We start from the raw sequence: 16,411 nt of genomic DNA on the forward strand, positions 1-16,411 counted from the left end.
CCCCTCACACCGGCCCCCACATGATATTACCCCAGAGTACCCCTCACACCGGCCTCCACGTGACATTACCCCGGAGTCCCCCTCATACCGGCCCCCACATGATATTACCCCAGAGTACCCCTCACACCGGCCCCCACATGACATTACCTCGGAGTCCCCCTCACACCGGCCCCCACATGATATTACCCCAGAGTACCCCTCACACCGGCCCCCACATGACATTACCCCGGAGTCCTCCTCACACCGGCCTCCACATGATATTACCCCTCACACCAGCCCCCACATGACATTACCCCAGAGTCCTCCTCACACCGGCCCCCACATGATATTACCCGAGTACCCCTCACACCAGCCCCCACATGACATTACCCCAGAGTCCCCTTCACACCGGCCCCCACATGATATTACCCCAGAGTCCCCTTCACACTATTACCTTCCCCGACCCATGTCAACAGCCCGGGATGCCCCGGGGAGGGCGGGGTAGGAGGGATAGGGCGGACAGGGGAGGCTCCGGGGGAGGTGACGGTCACCAGGAAGCGATGCCCGGGCGTCTGCCCCCGCCCTCCCAACCAGCCAGCGGCAGCAGTGGAGGAGGAGGAGAGCCCGGGCAGCCGTCACCCAGCCCCGCGGCGCCCCCGCCACACACACCGGAGCCCCGGCCAGCAGCACAGCGCACCGGGGGAGATTCATGTGTCCGTGATGCCCGCTGTGGTCTGCACCACCCCCGGAGATGGAGGACACCCCGCTGCCCTCCGGGCTCCTGGAGGTCTGCGTCCTGGTGGGCGCCCCCGTGGAGAAGGTCCGGGAGATAGACAAGGTGGGTGCAGGGTGACTGTGATACCAAACAATGCCACCAGCCCCTGCCAGTCACCTTATTCCGGGGCATCATTCCCCAATCCCTGCTGTCTGCCTTACCTCACTGTATAGTGCCCCATACAGTATATCCCTCATAGTGCCCCACTCTGCGCTGTGCTGCCCTCTGTGCGGTGTCCCACTCTGCTCTCTGTGCGGTGACCCCCTCTGCGCTGTGCCCCCTTCTGCCCTCTGTGCTCCCCTGTGCCTTCTGTGCTGTGCCCCCCTCTTTGCTGTTTGCACAGTGCCCCTCTCTGCACGGGGCCCCCTCTGCTCTCTGTGTGGTCCTGTGCCCCCCTCTGTGGTTTGCCCCCTTGTGCCCCTCTCTGCCCTCTGTGCTGTGCCCCCCTCTGCGCTGGCCCCCCTCTTTGCTGTCTGCTCAGTGCCCCTCTCTTTGCTGTCTGCACAGTGCCCCCCTATTCTCTCTGCATAGTGCCCCCCTATTTGCTCTCTGTGTAGTGCCCCCTCAACTCTGTGCATAGTGCCTACCTCTTTGCTCTCTGCGAGGCTTCCATCTCTGCTCTTGCCCCCTTTGCTGTCTGCACAGTGCCCCACTGCGCTGGGCCCCCTCTGCGCTGTACCCCCCTCTTTGCTGTTTGCGCTGTACCCCCCTCTTTGCTGTCTGCGCAGTGCCCCCCTCTTTGCTGTCTGCGCAGTGCCCCCCTCTTTGCTGTCTGCTCAGTGCCCCCCACTTTGCTTTCTGCTCAGTGCTCCCTCTTCTCACTGCGTAGTGCCCCCCACTTTGCTCTCTGCGTAGTGCCCCCTCTGCTCTGTGCCTCCCTCTTTGCTTTCTGCGGTGCTTCCCTCTTTGCGCGGTAGCCCCCCTCTGCTTACTGAGCAGCAGATGATGACACTAGGGGGGTAATCAGAGTTGATCGTAGCAGCAAATTTGTTAGCAGATGGGCAAAACCATGTGCACCGCAGGGGGAGGCAGATATAACATGTGCAGAGAGAGTTAGATTTGGGTGGGTTGTTTTGTTTCTGTGCAGGGTAAATACTGGCTGCTTTATTTTTACACTGCAATTTCGTTTTCAGTTTGAACACACCCCACCCAAATCTAACTCTCTCTGCACATGTTACATCTGCCCCCCCCTGCAGTGGAGAATGGTTTTGCCCAACTGCTAACAAATTTGCAGCTGTTCTCAACTCTGAATTAGGCCCAAGGTACTGGAGAGTAACCACTGTGTCATCATATTAGCACCAGCAGCACTTGATATGGGCAGTTACAGATACTTTCAAAAAATATATATATTGGGGTGCCCGAGTCCCCAAACCCCCTATGATAAAAACAATGGCAGTCCATACATATACATAGCTAGCGGCAGCGCACACATTGCGGGTGCTCCAGCACCTATCGTTATCCCCACAAATATGGCCTCCGCGTAATCACTGTGAGGAGCTCTGCTATACAATGCAAGGCGACGAGTGCAGCATTATAGGTCCTATATAAGTTATATAGCTATACCTGTTGGTTGTGCATTGCTGCCCAATTGTGCCACTCGCATGCCCTAACTACAATGTCTGGTGCATACCTGGATCCAGGGCATTGGCCGGCTGTGGGCGAGGGAAGGTTCGGGGTCGCTGGCATTGGGCATTGCATAGTTTTCATAGGGCACAATTTGATGGTGAAGATCCACTATGAGCTGTACATTGTGCGGGCGTTCTTGCACATGGCACCTGGAATGAAGAACGGTCAGTGAGTGTATCTTTTACTACTGATCCTTCTGAATAATGGGGGTCATTCTGAGTTGATTGTAGCTGCACTCAGACATCCGGGGGACGCCCAGCACACGGCTAGTCCGTCCCGCATGTCAGTGCCGACCCCCCTGCAGAAGTGCAAAAGCATCACACAGTGACGATGCTTTTGCATTTCAGGAGTACCTCCTGGCCAGTGCAGCTCCTGCAGCTGGCCGGGAGAACCTCTTCACTGCCCGGGTCGCAGCGGCTGCGCGTGACGTCGCGCATCCACTGCAGCCTGCCCCCCCAACGGCCCGGCCACCCCTGCGTTGGCCGGACCGCGCGCGCCCTAAACGTCCAGCCCCCCTCCCGCCCAGCGGCCGCCTCTGCCTGTCAATCAGGTAGAGGCGATCGCTAGGCAACTTCGGTCGTCTCGCATGCGCCGGCGAACTGCGCAGTACTGACCCGATCGCACCGCTACGATAAACTGCAGTGTGCGATCGGGTCAGAATGACCCCCTATGTGCATTGGATGCTTCATATACTGTCACAGGTATAGAGAGCCACTAACGGTGGCCGCACCACTCTCCTCCCCCCGGATAGATCTGTGCACCTTCCATACTCGGCATTGTAGCTGACCTTGGCAGTTAGTGACCGCTGAACAAACACTCTTATCTTACTTGTATTATTCCACAAGGTGTAATGTTAAGTGATCTGGGTCAGCAGAGGACACTTGGTTTTGCTGTAACCTATAGCAACGTCTTAGGTATTTCTTCCAAATTTATTTCTAGTATAATATTTCTGTTATCATTTCCATTTGTCTTGGAGGGAATGGAACAGCTCTAAAAGAGGAACCACAGGGGTGGAAAAATAAGACGTGGGATTTTTTGGGAGGAAGGGGCTAAATGGGGAAACGCCATGCAATGCACGTGTGAGGACATGTTCTCTGCGGCTGCGGTGGTCTGTACACCACAACTTGTAAGGTCTGGGAAGGTTTGATAGGGAAGCTGGGGTGATGGTTACATCCTCTATCACTGACTGGTTTATGAATCGTGTACTGGATACAAAGACAATGGTGGCTTATCTGCACTTCCAAGAAGCTGACGCCGCAGTCTGTGCAGGAATCCCCCTGCCCTTATTTATCACTTTGGGCGGGATTCAAATCTTCTGCCCCTTCCTCCCGCCCCCATCGCTCCCCGCCGGCAGTATTCAAATGTTGCTGCCGATGGGTGCGATATCAGCATTTCAGCTCGCCACCCCCAGGTGTGCCCCCGTCTGTCCTCTCCACTGTGCCCTTCCCTCCGCTGTGCCCCCCTCTGCTGTCTGCATGGTGCCCCTCTGCACTATGCACCCCTCTGCGCCTCTGCACCCCTCTGCGCTGTACCTCCCTCTGCCCACTCTGCGCAGTGCCCCCCCTCTTTGCTGCCTGCGCAGTGCCCCCCTCTTTGCTGCCTGCGCAGTGCCCCCCTCTTTGCTGTCGGCTCAGTGCCGCCCCCCCCCCTCTGCTGTCAGCTCAGTGCTCCCCTCTGTGCTGTCTGGGTCTCTTATGGGCGCGATCAGCGCGATAACGGGGGTCAATAGAATATCACCCCGCAATCTCCCGGCACTTTAGGAGGGAGATCGGGGGCAATAAAACATTTGAATCCCGCCCATTCTATCATTGCGGTCGCCCTGGTCTACTGAAGCTGGTGCTCAGACACTGTTTAGTTGATGTACAAGGCGAAGTTATGGTTTTGCAGTTTTGCTGGCAGGAAGAGGTTGCAATAGTCCAGGCGAGAAGTGACAAGCAAGCGGATGAGAGGCTTAGGGGTAAATTTACTAAGATGGGAGTTCTATTTAAGATGGGATGTTGCCCATAGCAACCATTCAGAATCCAGGTATTCTCGTCTACAAGGTGCTAGATAAATGAGAAGTAGAATCTGGTTGGTTGCTGTGGGCAACATCCCATCTTAAATAAACTCCCATCTTAGTAAATGTACCCCTTAGTGAGAAGCATAGAATGTGACGGCGGATGAGAACCTCTTGGCCCATCTTATCTGCTCATGTACACACACTAGGGTTCATTTATGTGGGGAGCCAGTTAACCTACCAGTATATTTTTGGACTGTGGGGAGAAACCGGAGTAGCCACGCAAGCACGGGGAGAATATACAAACTCCACACAGTTAGGGCCATGGTGGGGATCGAACCCATGACCTCAGTGCACTGAGGCAGTGATGCTAACCATTACACCGTTCGTCCTGCGTCCAGGGTGAGAGGTCCTGCGTCTGATCCTGGAGATGTTACACAGATGGATGCGGCGTGATTGGGAGAGGGACCGGATAGGAGGTGGGATGTCGAGAATGATGTCCAAGCAGTGTTATTGTGGAACCACAGAGGTAAGGGTAGTGTTGTTAATGGATAGATAGGGGAGGAGGGGATCTGTGTTGGAGGTAGAAGACTAATGGGGTTAGGGGGATGTGTAGAGGGGTGGGGTTCGTTTTATCGACCGTATCTAGGTCGACAATGTTTAGATCGACCACTATAGGTCGACAGTCACTAGGTCGACATGGATGGAAGGTCGACAGGGTTTCTAGGTCGACATGTGCTAGGTCGACAGGTCTAAAGGTCGACATGAGGAATTTTTTTTTTTTTTGGTGTCGTTTTCTTCGTAGAGTGACCGGGATCCCAAATTAGTGCACCGCGTCCCCTCGCATGGCTCGCTTCGCTCGCCATGCTTCGGGCATGGTGCCTTCGCTCCGCTACCGCTTCGCTCGGCACACTTTACCGTTCCAGTCGTAGTCCACGTGGATCGTTAAGTATGAAAAAATAAATAAAATGTGAAACTCATGTCGACCTAGAAACCCTGTCGACCTTCCATCCATGTTGACCTAGTGACGGTCGACCTATAGTGGTCGACCTAAACATTGTCGATCTTCAGACCGGATCCCGTGTAGAGACCGATTCTAAGTCCCTCAGGTGCGTCTTTTGCCGGTTTTGGGACCGTGCGTCTCCTGTGTGCTTCTGTTGCTTCTCTGACTCTGCAGATGCTATCTGGATGCACAGGAGAAGAAAAATCGCTCCACTTCTTCAGACTCTGACTCAGGCCCACAGAGAGAGAGAGAGAGAGAGAGAGAGCGTGCTTGGAAAGGAGGACAGCCAAGGAAACAGTGTCTCATTTATGTAAGGCTGCTTGATGTGGAATGGCATTTTCAGTATGTTTTATGCATATTTGCACATTACAGCCTGCCCGCATCTTAAGGCAACTATGAAGCATACCTGATACATGAATGATCTTCTTTTATGTCTCCTGAAGGCCGGTGGTGTTGTGTATCATCCCCAACAGCTGCTGGCCTGTCGCCTTAGCCCTGATGTCATGCAGCTTGCCCGCTAAACAAACACAGGCAATTAAATATGTATAAGGCTTCAATAAACCGTTGTACACCTTGCGGATTACTCGCTACGCACGTGACGGTGCGGAAAGAGGATCTTAGACACAGGACGGTGGTTTCTTTCTCCAGACTGGATCTGAGTCAGGTGGAGTCACCTATTAATCATTACCACCATGTTTTACAGAGCAGTGTTCCTGCAATCCAAGGAGTGAGTAGTGCTCCCGAGGTATCAATCTGCAGCCGCTCTGTATAACTGAGACACGAGGCATGAGGCATGCAGGGCCTCGTTTCACAATCATGGAGATTTCCCAGAACCTGTTTACTCATCTGCTGGCCCTTAGGTAACTCTGGCCTGCGCTAGTCTCAGACGCCATCATTCAAGCAGGAAATTCCTGTGGCCGCTGTCACATGCAGGTATCTGGCGCAACAAGGAGTTTTCCGGCAAACTTTCTTAGTAAAAAATAAAATAAAAAACATACTGATCTCGCCCTGACACTTACATGAGGACACCCTCTGGGTATGTGTTGAAGGTAAACTGCAACTAGGATACGTTCTGTAGATCTCATACTAGGATGGTTTACCTATCCTTGTGTATCAATGCCTAGTTCTGTAGAGTGTAAGCTTGCGAGCAGGGCCTTCCTACCTCTAGGACTGTTTTGTTCTATCACTGTTGTTTCCAATTGTAAAGCGCAACGGAATATACTGCGCTATATAAGAAATTGTTAATCGTTTTGTGAGCGGGAGCTGTACAGTGCTGTGAAATGGTATTTGTCCCCCTCCCTATAATTCATTATCTCTCTTTCACATCGGTGTGGTGGAATTGTAGTCCACTCCTCCTCCGTTTAGAACTGCCTGCTGTAGGTCTAGGTCTAACCTTAGGTCTAGGTTTAGTTACGTTTCCTTTCAGCGTTTCGGACATATGTTTTGGATTATTGTCTTGTTGCCTGACCAAGCTAGTATTGAGCTACGTCTCCTGGGTGGGTAGCTGGACTTTCTTCTTAAGACTTTTCTGATACAGACCAGAATTCATGGTGGGATCCGGTCAGGTTTAGGCACCCCGGGGGGGGTTAGGGTAAGGGGGCATTGGGGTAAGGTAGATATACTTACCTTACCCATGTTGGAATTCTAATCATCGGGATCCCGCGGTCAGTCTTCTGACCGCCAGCATCCCGAACGCCGACACTTCCTTCCCAATGGTTCATGGTTACTGCAATTACAGCAAGTCACTCAGGTCTTAGGGCATACCACTACTAACCCCATTTATTTCTGTTGGTATGGTCTAACTGTGGCATACTGTCTTTTCTATATGCTATAGACAATGCATGTCTACCTTGTCCAAAAATATCCACCTTTTGACCTGTCTGTCCATAGAACGTTCTCCTAAAAGGCTTGTCTATCTTGGCAAACGGAAGAGAAACATTTGTGTCCTCCTTGACTCGCAGTGATTTCGATCGGGCTACTTTTCCATGATGCCCACTTTTGCCCAGGGTGCAGGGTGCTGCTGCTATATGCCCAGAGGTCTCAGTAGGTCTGTAGTCAACAAAGCACTGGCAACAGGAAGTGCCACTGAAGGATCTTTATACCCCTGGGTCTCAGATGATTGGCTGTTCGCCAGTGATGCAACTTCCTTCCTACTCCATTGGTGCTCCTGCAGTCACATGACATAACATAAGATGCCTCCACTTGGGACACCGATCACCGCAGTCGCTGAGAGAGGAGATGGACAATGGCCCGCGGCCGCCGGCAGAGACATGCAACCATGTAGTTCTGGAGCGGGAGAGGTGAGAGAGCGCCCAGCAGGGCAGCGATGTGCGTGCTTGTTTTGTGACCGTACATTGCTGTCTGCAGAACAGGACACCATGGTTTTAGTTCCCTGCATTTATTAGATCTTTTTCCTGTGTAATACTCCTTTAAAATTGATCAAAACATCAGACATTAGAAAAAAATCAGGACAAACACTCGGACAAGCATTAAATCTTTAGCCGGTGTGACTCTGTGAGGATCACATCTACCGCTCGTAGTCTGGGCTACAGTATGCAGGCTTGGAAACAAAGAGTACCAGCTGCCCTATTTGTGGCATATAGTGGACTTCTGGGGGTGAGAAAGTGTTCAGCTGACGCGTTTCATCCCCTGTGCCGGGGATTTCATCAGTGGGGCCTAAAGTAACCAAAAATGCACAACCTATTTAATTTGGTGGCCTATGTTGTTTTAGAATGTGGCATCACCTGACATGCTCTGTACTTTCTGTAGATTGTATTGGTAAAAGTATATGGAGGATGCATTAAAAGCATATTACTAAAATGCATCTTAAACGAACGTTGTTTTAGGTGTTCTTTCCGATTTTGCGTACACAGCTTATTTACTGACTATGGGAGTTATTTAGAGTTGTTAGCAAACCAAAAAAGTTAGCATTGGGTAAAACCATTTTGCACTGCAGGTGGGGCAGATGTAACATGTGCAGAGAGAGTTAGATTTGGGTGGGTTATATTGTTTCTGTGCAGGGTAAATACTGGCTGCTTTATTCTTACACTGCAATTTAGATTTCTGTTTGAACACACCCCACCCAAATCTAACTCTATGCACATGTTAAGGTGCATACACAAGGAAAGATTTGTCCAACGATCTGGGCCGTGAGGACGTCCGTTGCTTCCCCTGATCTTACCGTATGTTCAAAAGATCGGGGGAACCGGCTGCCGATCCCATACATCGCTGTGAGGGGTGGGGAGTGGGCGACATAGCGGGCCTTTACATCTTCCCCACCTGCAGTGCAACCTGGTTTTGCTCAGTTGCTAACTTTTTTTGGTTTGCTAACAACTCTGAATAACCCCCTTTCTCTGACGTCCTAAGTGGATGCTGGGACTCCGTAAGGACCATGGGGAATAGCGGCTCCGCAGGAGACTGGGCACAACTAAAAGAAAGCTTTAGTCTAACTGGTGTGCACTGGCTCCTCCCACTATGACCATCCTCCAGACTTCAGTTAAGGAGGGTACACACTATTAGATATATCTGCAGATCAATTGATCTGCAGATATATCTATGTACGGATCGGGCAGTGTGTTGTGCATACACACAGCCCGATCCGTCGGGGGACTGACGTCATGAACTGGGCGGGCGGGGCGCTCGCGGCCGCCCAGTTCACCTGTCAATCACCGCCGGCCGCCGCAGCATGTGTACGGGCGGTTGGACGACCGCCCCGTACACACACAGCGACGGGCCAATATATCGTTAGATATATTGGCTGTCGGCTGTGCTGCGCGGCCGACGCGATACGTCTGTGAACGACGGAGTTCACAGACGTATCGCCCGTACACACTGGCCGACGGACCCGCGATGTATCGGCCGTTCAAGAGAACGGCCGATACATCGACCAGTGTGTATGGGACTTTAGAATCTTGTGCCCGGCTGAGCTGGATGCACACTAGGGGCTCTCCTGAGCTCCTAGAAAAGAAAGTATATTTAGGTTTTTTATTTTCAGTGAGACCTGCTGGCAACAGACTCACTGCTACGAGGGACTAAGGGGAGAGAAGCGAACCTACCTGACTGGAGATAGTTTGGGCTTCTTAGGCTACTGGACACCATTAGCTCCAAGAGGGATCGAACGCAGGACCCGACCTCGATCGTTCGGTCCCGGAGCCGCGCCGCCGTCCCCCTTACAGAGCCAGGAGCAAGAAGTGGTCCGGAAAATCGGCGGCAGAAGACCTTGGTCTTCAACAAGGTAGCGCACAGCACTGCAGCTGTGCGCCATTGCTCCTCATGTACACCCCACACTCCGGTCACTGATGGGTGCAGGGCGCTGGGGGGGGCGCCCTGAGCAGCAATATAAACACCTTGCCTGGCAAAATCATCACAATATATAGTCCTAGAGGCTATATATGTGATAAATTACCCCTGCCAGAATTCCTGAAAAAAGCGGGAGAAGTCCGCCGGAAAAGGGGCGGGGCTAACTCCCTCAGCACACTGGCGCCATTTCTCCCTCACAGCTCCGCTGGAAGGATCGCTCCCAGGCTCTCCCCTGCAGTATCAAGCTACAAAGGGTAAAAAAGAGAGGGGGGGCACTAAATTTAGGCGCAGTGTAACTTATATAGCAGCTATTGGGGGAAATAATTCAGTTAATCCCTGTATTATTATAGCGCTCAGGTGTGTGCTGGCATACTCTCTCTCTGTCTCCCCAAAGGGCTTTGTGGGGTCCTGTCCTCTGTCAGAGCATTCCCTGTGTGTGTGCGGTGTGTCGGTACGGCTGTGTCGACATGTTTGATGAGGAGGCTTATGTGGAGGCGGAGCAGATGCCTATAAATGTGATGTCACCCCCTGCGGGGCCGACACCTGAGTGGATGGTTATGTGGAAGGAACTACGTGACAGTGTCGACTCCTTACATAAAAGGTTTGACGACATACCAAATATGGGACAGCCGGCTTCTCAGCCTGTGCCTGCCCAGGCATCTCAAAAGCCATCAGGGGCTCTAAAACGCCCGCTACCTCAGATGGCAGACACAGATGTTGACACGGATACTGACTCCAGTGTCGACGACGATGAGACTAATGTAACTTCCAATAGGGCCACACGTTACATGATTGAGGCAATGAAAAATGTGTTGCACATTTCTGATGTTACCCCCGGTAGCACAAAAAAAGGGTATTATGTTTGGAGAGAAAAAACTACCAGTAGTTTTTCCTCCATCTGAGGAGTTAAATGAAGTGTGTGAAGAAGCGTGGGCTTCCCCCGATAAGAAACTAGTAATTTCTAAAAGGTTACTAATGACATACCCTTTCCCGCCAGAGGATAGGTCACGTTGGGAAACATCCCCTAGGGTGGATAAAGCGCTTACACGCTTGTCAAAGAAGGTGGCACTACCGTCTCCGGATACAGCCGCCCTAAAGGAACCTGCTGATAGAAAGCAGGAGGCTATCCTGAAGTCTGTATATACACACACAGGTATTATACTGAGACCAGCTATTGCTTCAGCATGGATGTGCAGTGCTGCAGCTGCGTGGTTAGATTCCCTGTCGAAAAATATTGATACCCTAGACAGGGACACTATATTGCTAACCGTAGAGCATATTAAAGACGCACTTTTATACATGAGAGATGCACAGAGGGATATTTGCCGGCTGGCATCTAAAATAAGTGCAATGTCCATTTCTGCCAGGAGAGGGTTATGGACTCGGCAGTGGACAGGTGATGCAGACTCAAAAAGGCACATGGAAGTTTTGCCTTATAAAGGTGAGGAGTTGTTCGGGGATGGTCTCTCGGACCTAGTTTCCACAGCAACTGCTGGGAAGTCTGCATTTTTACCCCATGTTCCCTCACAGCCAAAGAAAGCACCGTATTATCAGGTACAGTCCTTTCGGCCCCATAAGGGCAAGCGGGTTAAAGGCGCGTCCTTTCTGCCCAGAGGCAGAGGTAGAGGGAAAAAGCTGCAGCATACAGCCAGTTCCCAGGAGCAAAAGTCCTCCCCCGCTTCCTCTAAGTCCACCGCATGACGCTGGGGCTCCACAGGCGGAGCCAGGTACGGTGGGGGCCCGTCTCAAAAATGTCAGCAATCAGTGGGCTCGCTCACGGGTGGATCCCTGGATCTTTTAAGTAGTATCTCAGGGGTACAAGCTGGAATTCGAGACGTCTCCCCCCCGCCGTTTCCTCAAATCTGCCTTGCCAACAACTCCCTCAGGCAGGGAGGCAGTGCTAGAGGCAATTCACAAGCTGTATTCCCAGCAGGTGATAGTCAAGGTGCCCCTACTTCAACAAGGACGGGGTTACTATGCCACAATGTTTGTGGTACCGAAACCGGACAGTTCGGGGAGACCCATTTTAAATTTGAAATCCTTGAACACATATATAAAAAAATTCAAGTTCAAGATGGAATCGCTCAGGGCGGTTATTGCAAGCCTGGACGAGGGGGATTACATGGTATCACTGGACATCAAGGATGCTTACCTGCATGTCCCCATTTACCGTCCTCACCAGGAGTACCTCAGATTTATGGTACAGGATTGTCATTACCAATTCCAGACGTTGCCGTTCGGTCTATCCACGGCTCCGAGGGTCTTTACCAAGGTAATGGCCGAAATGATGATACTCCTTCGAAGGAAGGGAGTTTTAATTATCCCGTACTTGGACGATCTCCTGATAAAGGCGAGGTCCAGGGAGCAGTTGTTAGTCGGGGTAGCACTATCTCGGGAGGTGCTACAACAGCACGGCTGGATTCTAAATATTCCAAAGTCACAGCTGGTCCCTACGACACGTCTACTGTTCCTGGGGATGGTTCTGGACACAGAACAGAAAAAAGTGTTTCTCCAGGAGGAGAAGGCCAAGGAGCTGTCATCTCTAGTCAGAGGCCTCCTAAAACCAAAACAGGTGTCGGTGCATCACTGCACGCGGATCCTGGGAAAGATGGTAGCTTCCTACGAAGCAATTCCATTCGGCAGGTTCCATGCAAGAACCTTTCAGTAGGACCTGTTGGACAAGTGGTCCGCATCGCATCTTCAGATGCATCGGCTGATAACCCTGTCTCCAAGGACCAGGGTGTCTCTGCTGTGGTGGCTGCAAAGTGCTCATCTTCAAGAGGGCCGCAGATTCGGCATACAGGACTGGGTCCTGGTGACCACGGATGCCAGCCTTAGAGGCTGGGGGGCAGTCACACAGGGAAGAAACTTCCAAGGACTATGGTCAAGTCAGGAGACTTCCCTACACATAAATATTCTGGAACTGAGGGCCATTTACAATGCCCTAAGTCAGGCAAAACCCCTGCTTCAAAACCAGCCGGTACTGATCCAGTCAGACAACATCACGGCAGTCGCCCATGTAAACCGACAGGGCGGCACGAGAAGCAGGACGGCAGAAGCCACAAGGATTCTCCGATGGGCGGAAAATCACGTGTTAGCACTGTCAGCAGTGTTCATTCCGGGAGTGGACAACTGGGAAGCAGACTTCCTCAGCAGGCACGACCTCCACCCGGGAGAGTGGGGACTTCATCCAGAAGTTTTCCAACTGGTTGTAAACCGTTGGGAAAGGCCACAGGTGGACATGATGGCGTCCCGCCTAAACAAAAAGCTAGAAAGATATTGCGCCAGGTCAAGAGACCCGCAGGCGATAGCTGTGGACGCTCTAGTGACACCGTGGGTGTACCGGTCGGTTTATGTGTTCCCTCCTCTTCCTCTCATACCAAAGGTACTGAGGATAATAAGTTGAAGAGGAGTAAGAACTATACTCATTGTTCCGGATTGGCCAAGAAGAGCTTGGTACCCGGAACTTCAAGAAATGATCTCAGAGGACCCATGGCCTCTGCCGCTCAGACAGGACCTGCTGCAGCAGGGGCCCTGTCTGTTTCAAGACTTACCGCAGCTGCGTTTGACGGCATGGCGGTTGAACATCGGATCCTGAAGAAAAAGGGCATTCCGGAGGAAGTCATTCCTACGCTGATTAAAGCTAGGAAAGAAGTAACCGCAAACTATTATCACCGCATATGGCGAAAATATGTTGCGTGGTGTAAGGCCAGGAAGGCCCCAACGGAGGAATTTCAGCTGGGCCGTTTCCTGCACTTCCTACAGTCAGGGGTGACTATGGGCCTAAAATTGGGTTCCATTAAGGTCCAGATTTCGGCTCTATCGATTTTCTTCCAGAGAGAACTGGCTTCACTACCTGAAGTTCAAACTTTTGTTAAGGGAGTGCTGCATATTCAGCCCCCTTTTGTGCCTCCAGTGGCACCTTGGGATCTCAACGTGGTGTTGGATTTCCTAAAGTCACATTGGTTTGAGCCACTTAAAACCGTGGAATTGAAGTATCTCACGTGGAAAGTGGTCATGTTGTTGGCCTTGGCTTCGGCCAGGCGTGTATCAGAATTGGCGGCTTTGTCATGTAAAAGCCCTTATCTGATTTTCCATATGGATAGGGCAGAATTGAGGACTCGTCCCCAATTTCTCCCTAAGGTGGTATCAGCCTTTCATCTGAACCAACCTATCGTGGTGCCTGCGGCTACTAAAGACTTGGAGGCTTCCAAGTTGTTGGACGTAGTCAGGGCCCTGAAAATTTATGTTTCCAGGACAGCTGGAGTCAGAAAGACTGACTCGCTATTTATCCTGTATGCGCCCCGCAAGTTGGGTGCACCTGCTTCAAAGCAGACTATTGCTCGCTGTATCTGTAGTACGATTCAGCTTGCACATTCTGCGGCTGGACTGCCGCATCCTAAATCGGTAAAAGCCCATTCCACGAGGAAGGTGGGCTCTTCTTGGGCGGCTGCCCGTGGGGTCTCGGCTCTTCAACTTTGCCGAGCAGCTACTTGGTCGGGGTCAAACACGTTTGCTAAATTCTACAAGTTTGACACCCTGGCTGAGGAGGACCTAGAGTTTGCCCATTCGGTGCTGCAGAGTCATCCGCACTCTCCCGCCCGTTTGGGAGCTTTGGTATAATCCCCATGGTCCTTACGGAGTCCCAGCATCCACTTAGGACGTCAGAGAAAATAAGAATTTACTCACCGGTAATTCTATTTCTCTGACGTCCTAAGTGGATGCTGGGACTCCGTAAGGACCATGGGGAATAGCGGCTCCTCAGGAGACTGGGCACAACTAAAGAAAGCTTTAGGACTACCTGGTGTGCACTGGCTCCTCCCACTATGACCCTCCTCCAGACCTCAGTTAGATTCTTGTGCCCGGCTGAGCTGGATGCACACTAGGGGCTCTCCTGAGCTCCTAGAAAGAAAGTATATTTAGGTTTTTTATTTTACAGTGAGATCTGCTGGCAACAGACTCACTGCAGCGAGGGACTAAGGGGAGAAGAAGCGAACCTACCTAACAGGTGGTAGTTTGGGCTTCTTAGGCTACTGGACACCATTAGCTCCAGAGGGATCGACCGCAGGACCCGACCTTGGTGTTCGTTCCCGTAGCCGCGCCGCCGGCACCCTTACAGAGCCAGAAGCAAGAAGTGTTCCGGAAAATCGGCGTCAGAAGACTTCTGTCTTCAACAAGGTAGCGCACAGCACTGCAGCTGTGCGCCATTGCTCCTCATGCACACCTCACACTCCGGTCACTGATGGGTGCAGGGCGCTGGGGGGGGGGGGGGGCGCCCTGAGGGCAATATAAGACACCTTGGCTGGCAAATCATCACAATATATAGTCCCAGGGCTATATATGTGATAAATTACCCCTGCCAGAATCCATAAAAAAGCGGGAGAAAAGTCAGCCGAAAAAGGGGCGGGGCTATCTCCCTCAGCACACTGGCGCCATTTTTTCTTCACAGTGCAGCTGGAAGACAGCTCCCCAGGCTCTCCCCTGTAGTTTTCAGGCTCAAAGGGTTAAAAAGAGAGGGGGGGCACTAAATTTAGGCGCAATATATGTATACAAGCCGCTATTGGGGGAAAAATCACTCAGTTATAGTGTTAATCCCTGCATTATATAGCGCTCTGGTGTGTGCTGGCATACTCTCTCTCTGTCTCCCCAAAGGACTTTGTGGGGTCCTGTACTCAGTCAGAGCATTCCCTGTGTGTGTGCGGTGTGTCGGTACGGCTGTGTCGACATGTTGGATGAGGAAGGTTATGTGGAGGCGGAGCAGAGGCCGATAAATGGGATGTCGCCCCCTGTGGGGCCGACACCAGAGTGGATGGATAGGTGGAAGGTATTAACCGACAATGTCAACTACTTACATAAAAGGCTGAATGACGTAACAGCTGTGGGACAGCCGGCTTCTCAGCCCGCGCCTGCCCAGGCGTCTCAAAGGCCATCAGGGGCTCAAAAAAACGCCTGTTACCTCAGATGGCAGACACAGATGTCGACACGGAGTCTGACTCCAGTGTCGCCGAGGTTGAGATATATACACAATCCACTAGGAACATCCGTTACATGATCTCGCCAATGAAAAATGTGTTACACATTTCTGACATGAACCCAAGTACCACATAAAAGGGGCTTTATTTTTGGGGAGAAAAAGCAGCCAGTGTTTTGTTCCCCCATCAGATGAGCGAATGAAGTGTGTAAAGAAGCGTGGGTTCCCTCGATAAGAAACTGGTAATTTCTAAAAAGTTACTGATGGCGTACCCTTTCCCGCCAGAGGATAGGTCACGTTGGGAGATATCCCCTAGGGTGGATAAGGCGCTCACACGTTCGTCAAAAAAGGTGGCACTGCCGTCTTAGGATACGGCCACCTTGAAGGAGCCTGCTAATAAAAAGCAGGAGGCTATCCTGAAGTCTGTATATTCACACTCAGGTTCTATACTGAGACCTGCAATTGCCTCAGCATAAATAGTGCTGCTGCAGCGTGGTCTGATACCCTGTCAGATAATATTAATACCCTAGACAGGGATAATATTTTGCTAACATAGAGCATATTAAAGGCGTCGTCTTATATATGAAGGATGCACAGAGGGATATTTGCCGGCTGGCATCCAGAATTAATGCAATGTCCATTCTAAGGAGGGTATTAGAAACCCGGCAGTGGACAGGTGATGCTGCCTGTAAAAGGCACATGGAGATTCTGCCTTATAAGGGTGAGGAATTGTTTGGGGATGGTCTCTGGGACCTCGTATCC

The 16,411-nt window shown here is 51.7% G+C and overlaps 1 protein-coding gene across 1 annotated transcript in view; it reads left to right on the forward strand.

Annotated features, from left to right (window-relative positions):
• The first annotated feature begins 493 nt into the window (after window positions 1-493).
• DENND3 (DENN domain containing 3) overlaps window positions 494-16,411 on the forward strand; it is a 141,706-nt gene continuing 125,788 nt past the window's right edge. Inside the window, exon 1 of the mRNA XM_063921193.1 lies at window positions 494-817. Coding sequence (XP_063777263.1) covers window positions 731-817 — 87 coding nt within the window. The 5' untranslated portion in view covers window positions 494-730. The remainder of the gene's footprint in view (window positions 818-16,411) is intronic.

This window comes from Pseudophryne corroboree, chromosome 5 (genome assembly GCF_028390025.1).
Source record: "Pseudophryne corroboree isolate aPseCor3 chromosome 5, aPseCor3.hap2, whole genome shotgun sequence".
Classification (NCBI taxonomy): domain Eukaryota; kingdom Metazoa; phylum Chordata; class Amphibia; order Anura; family Myobatrachidae; genus Pseudophryne; species Pseudophryne corroboree.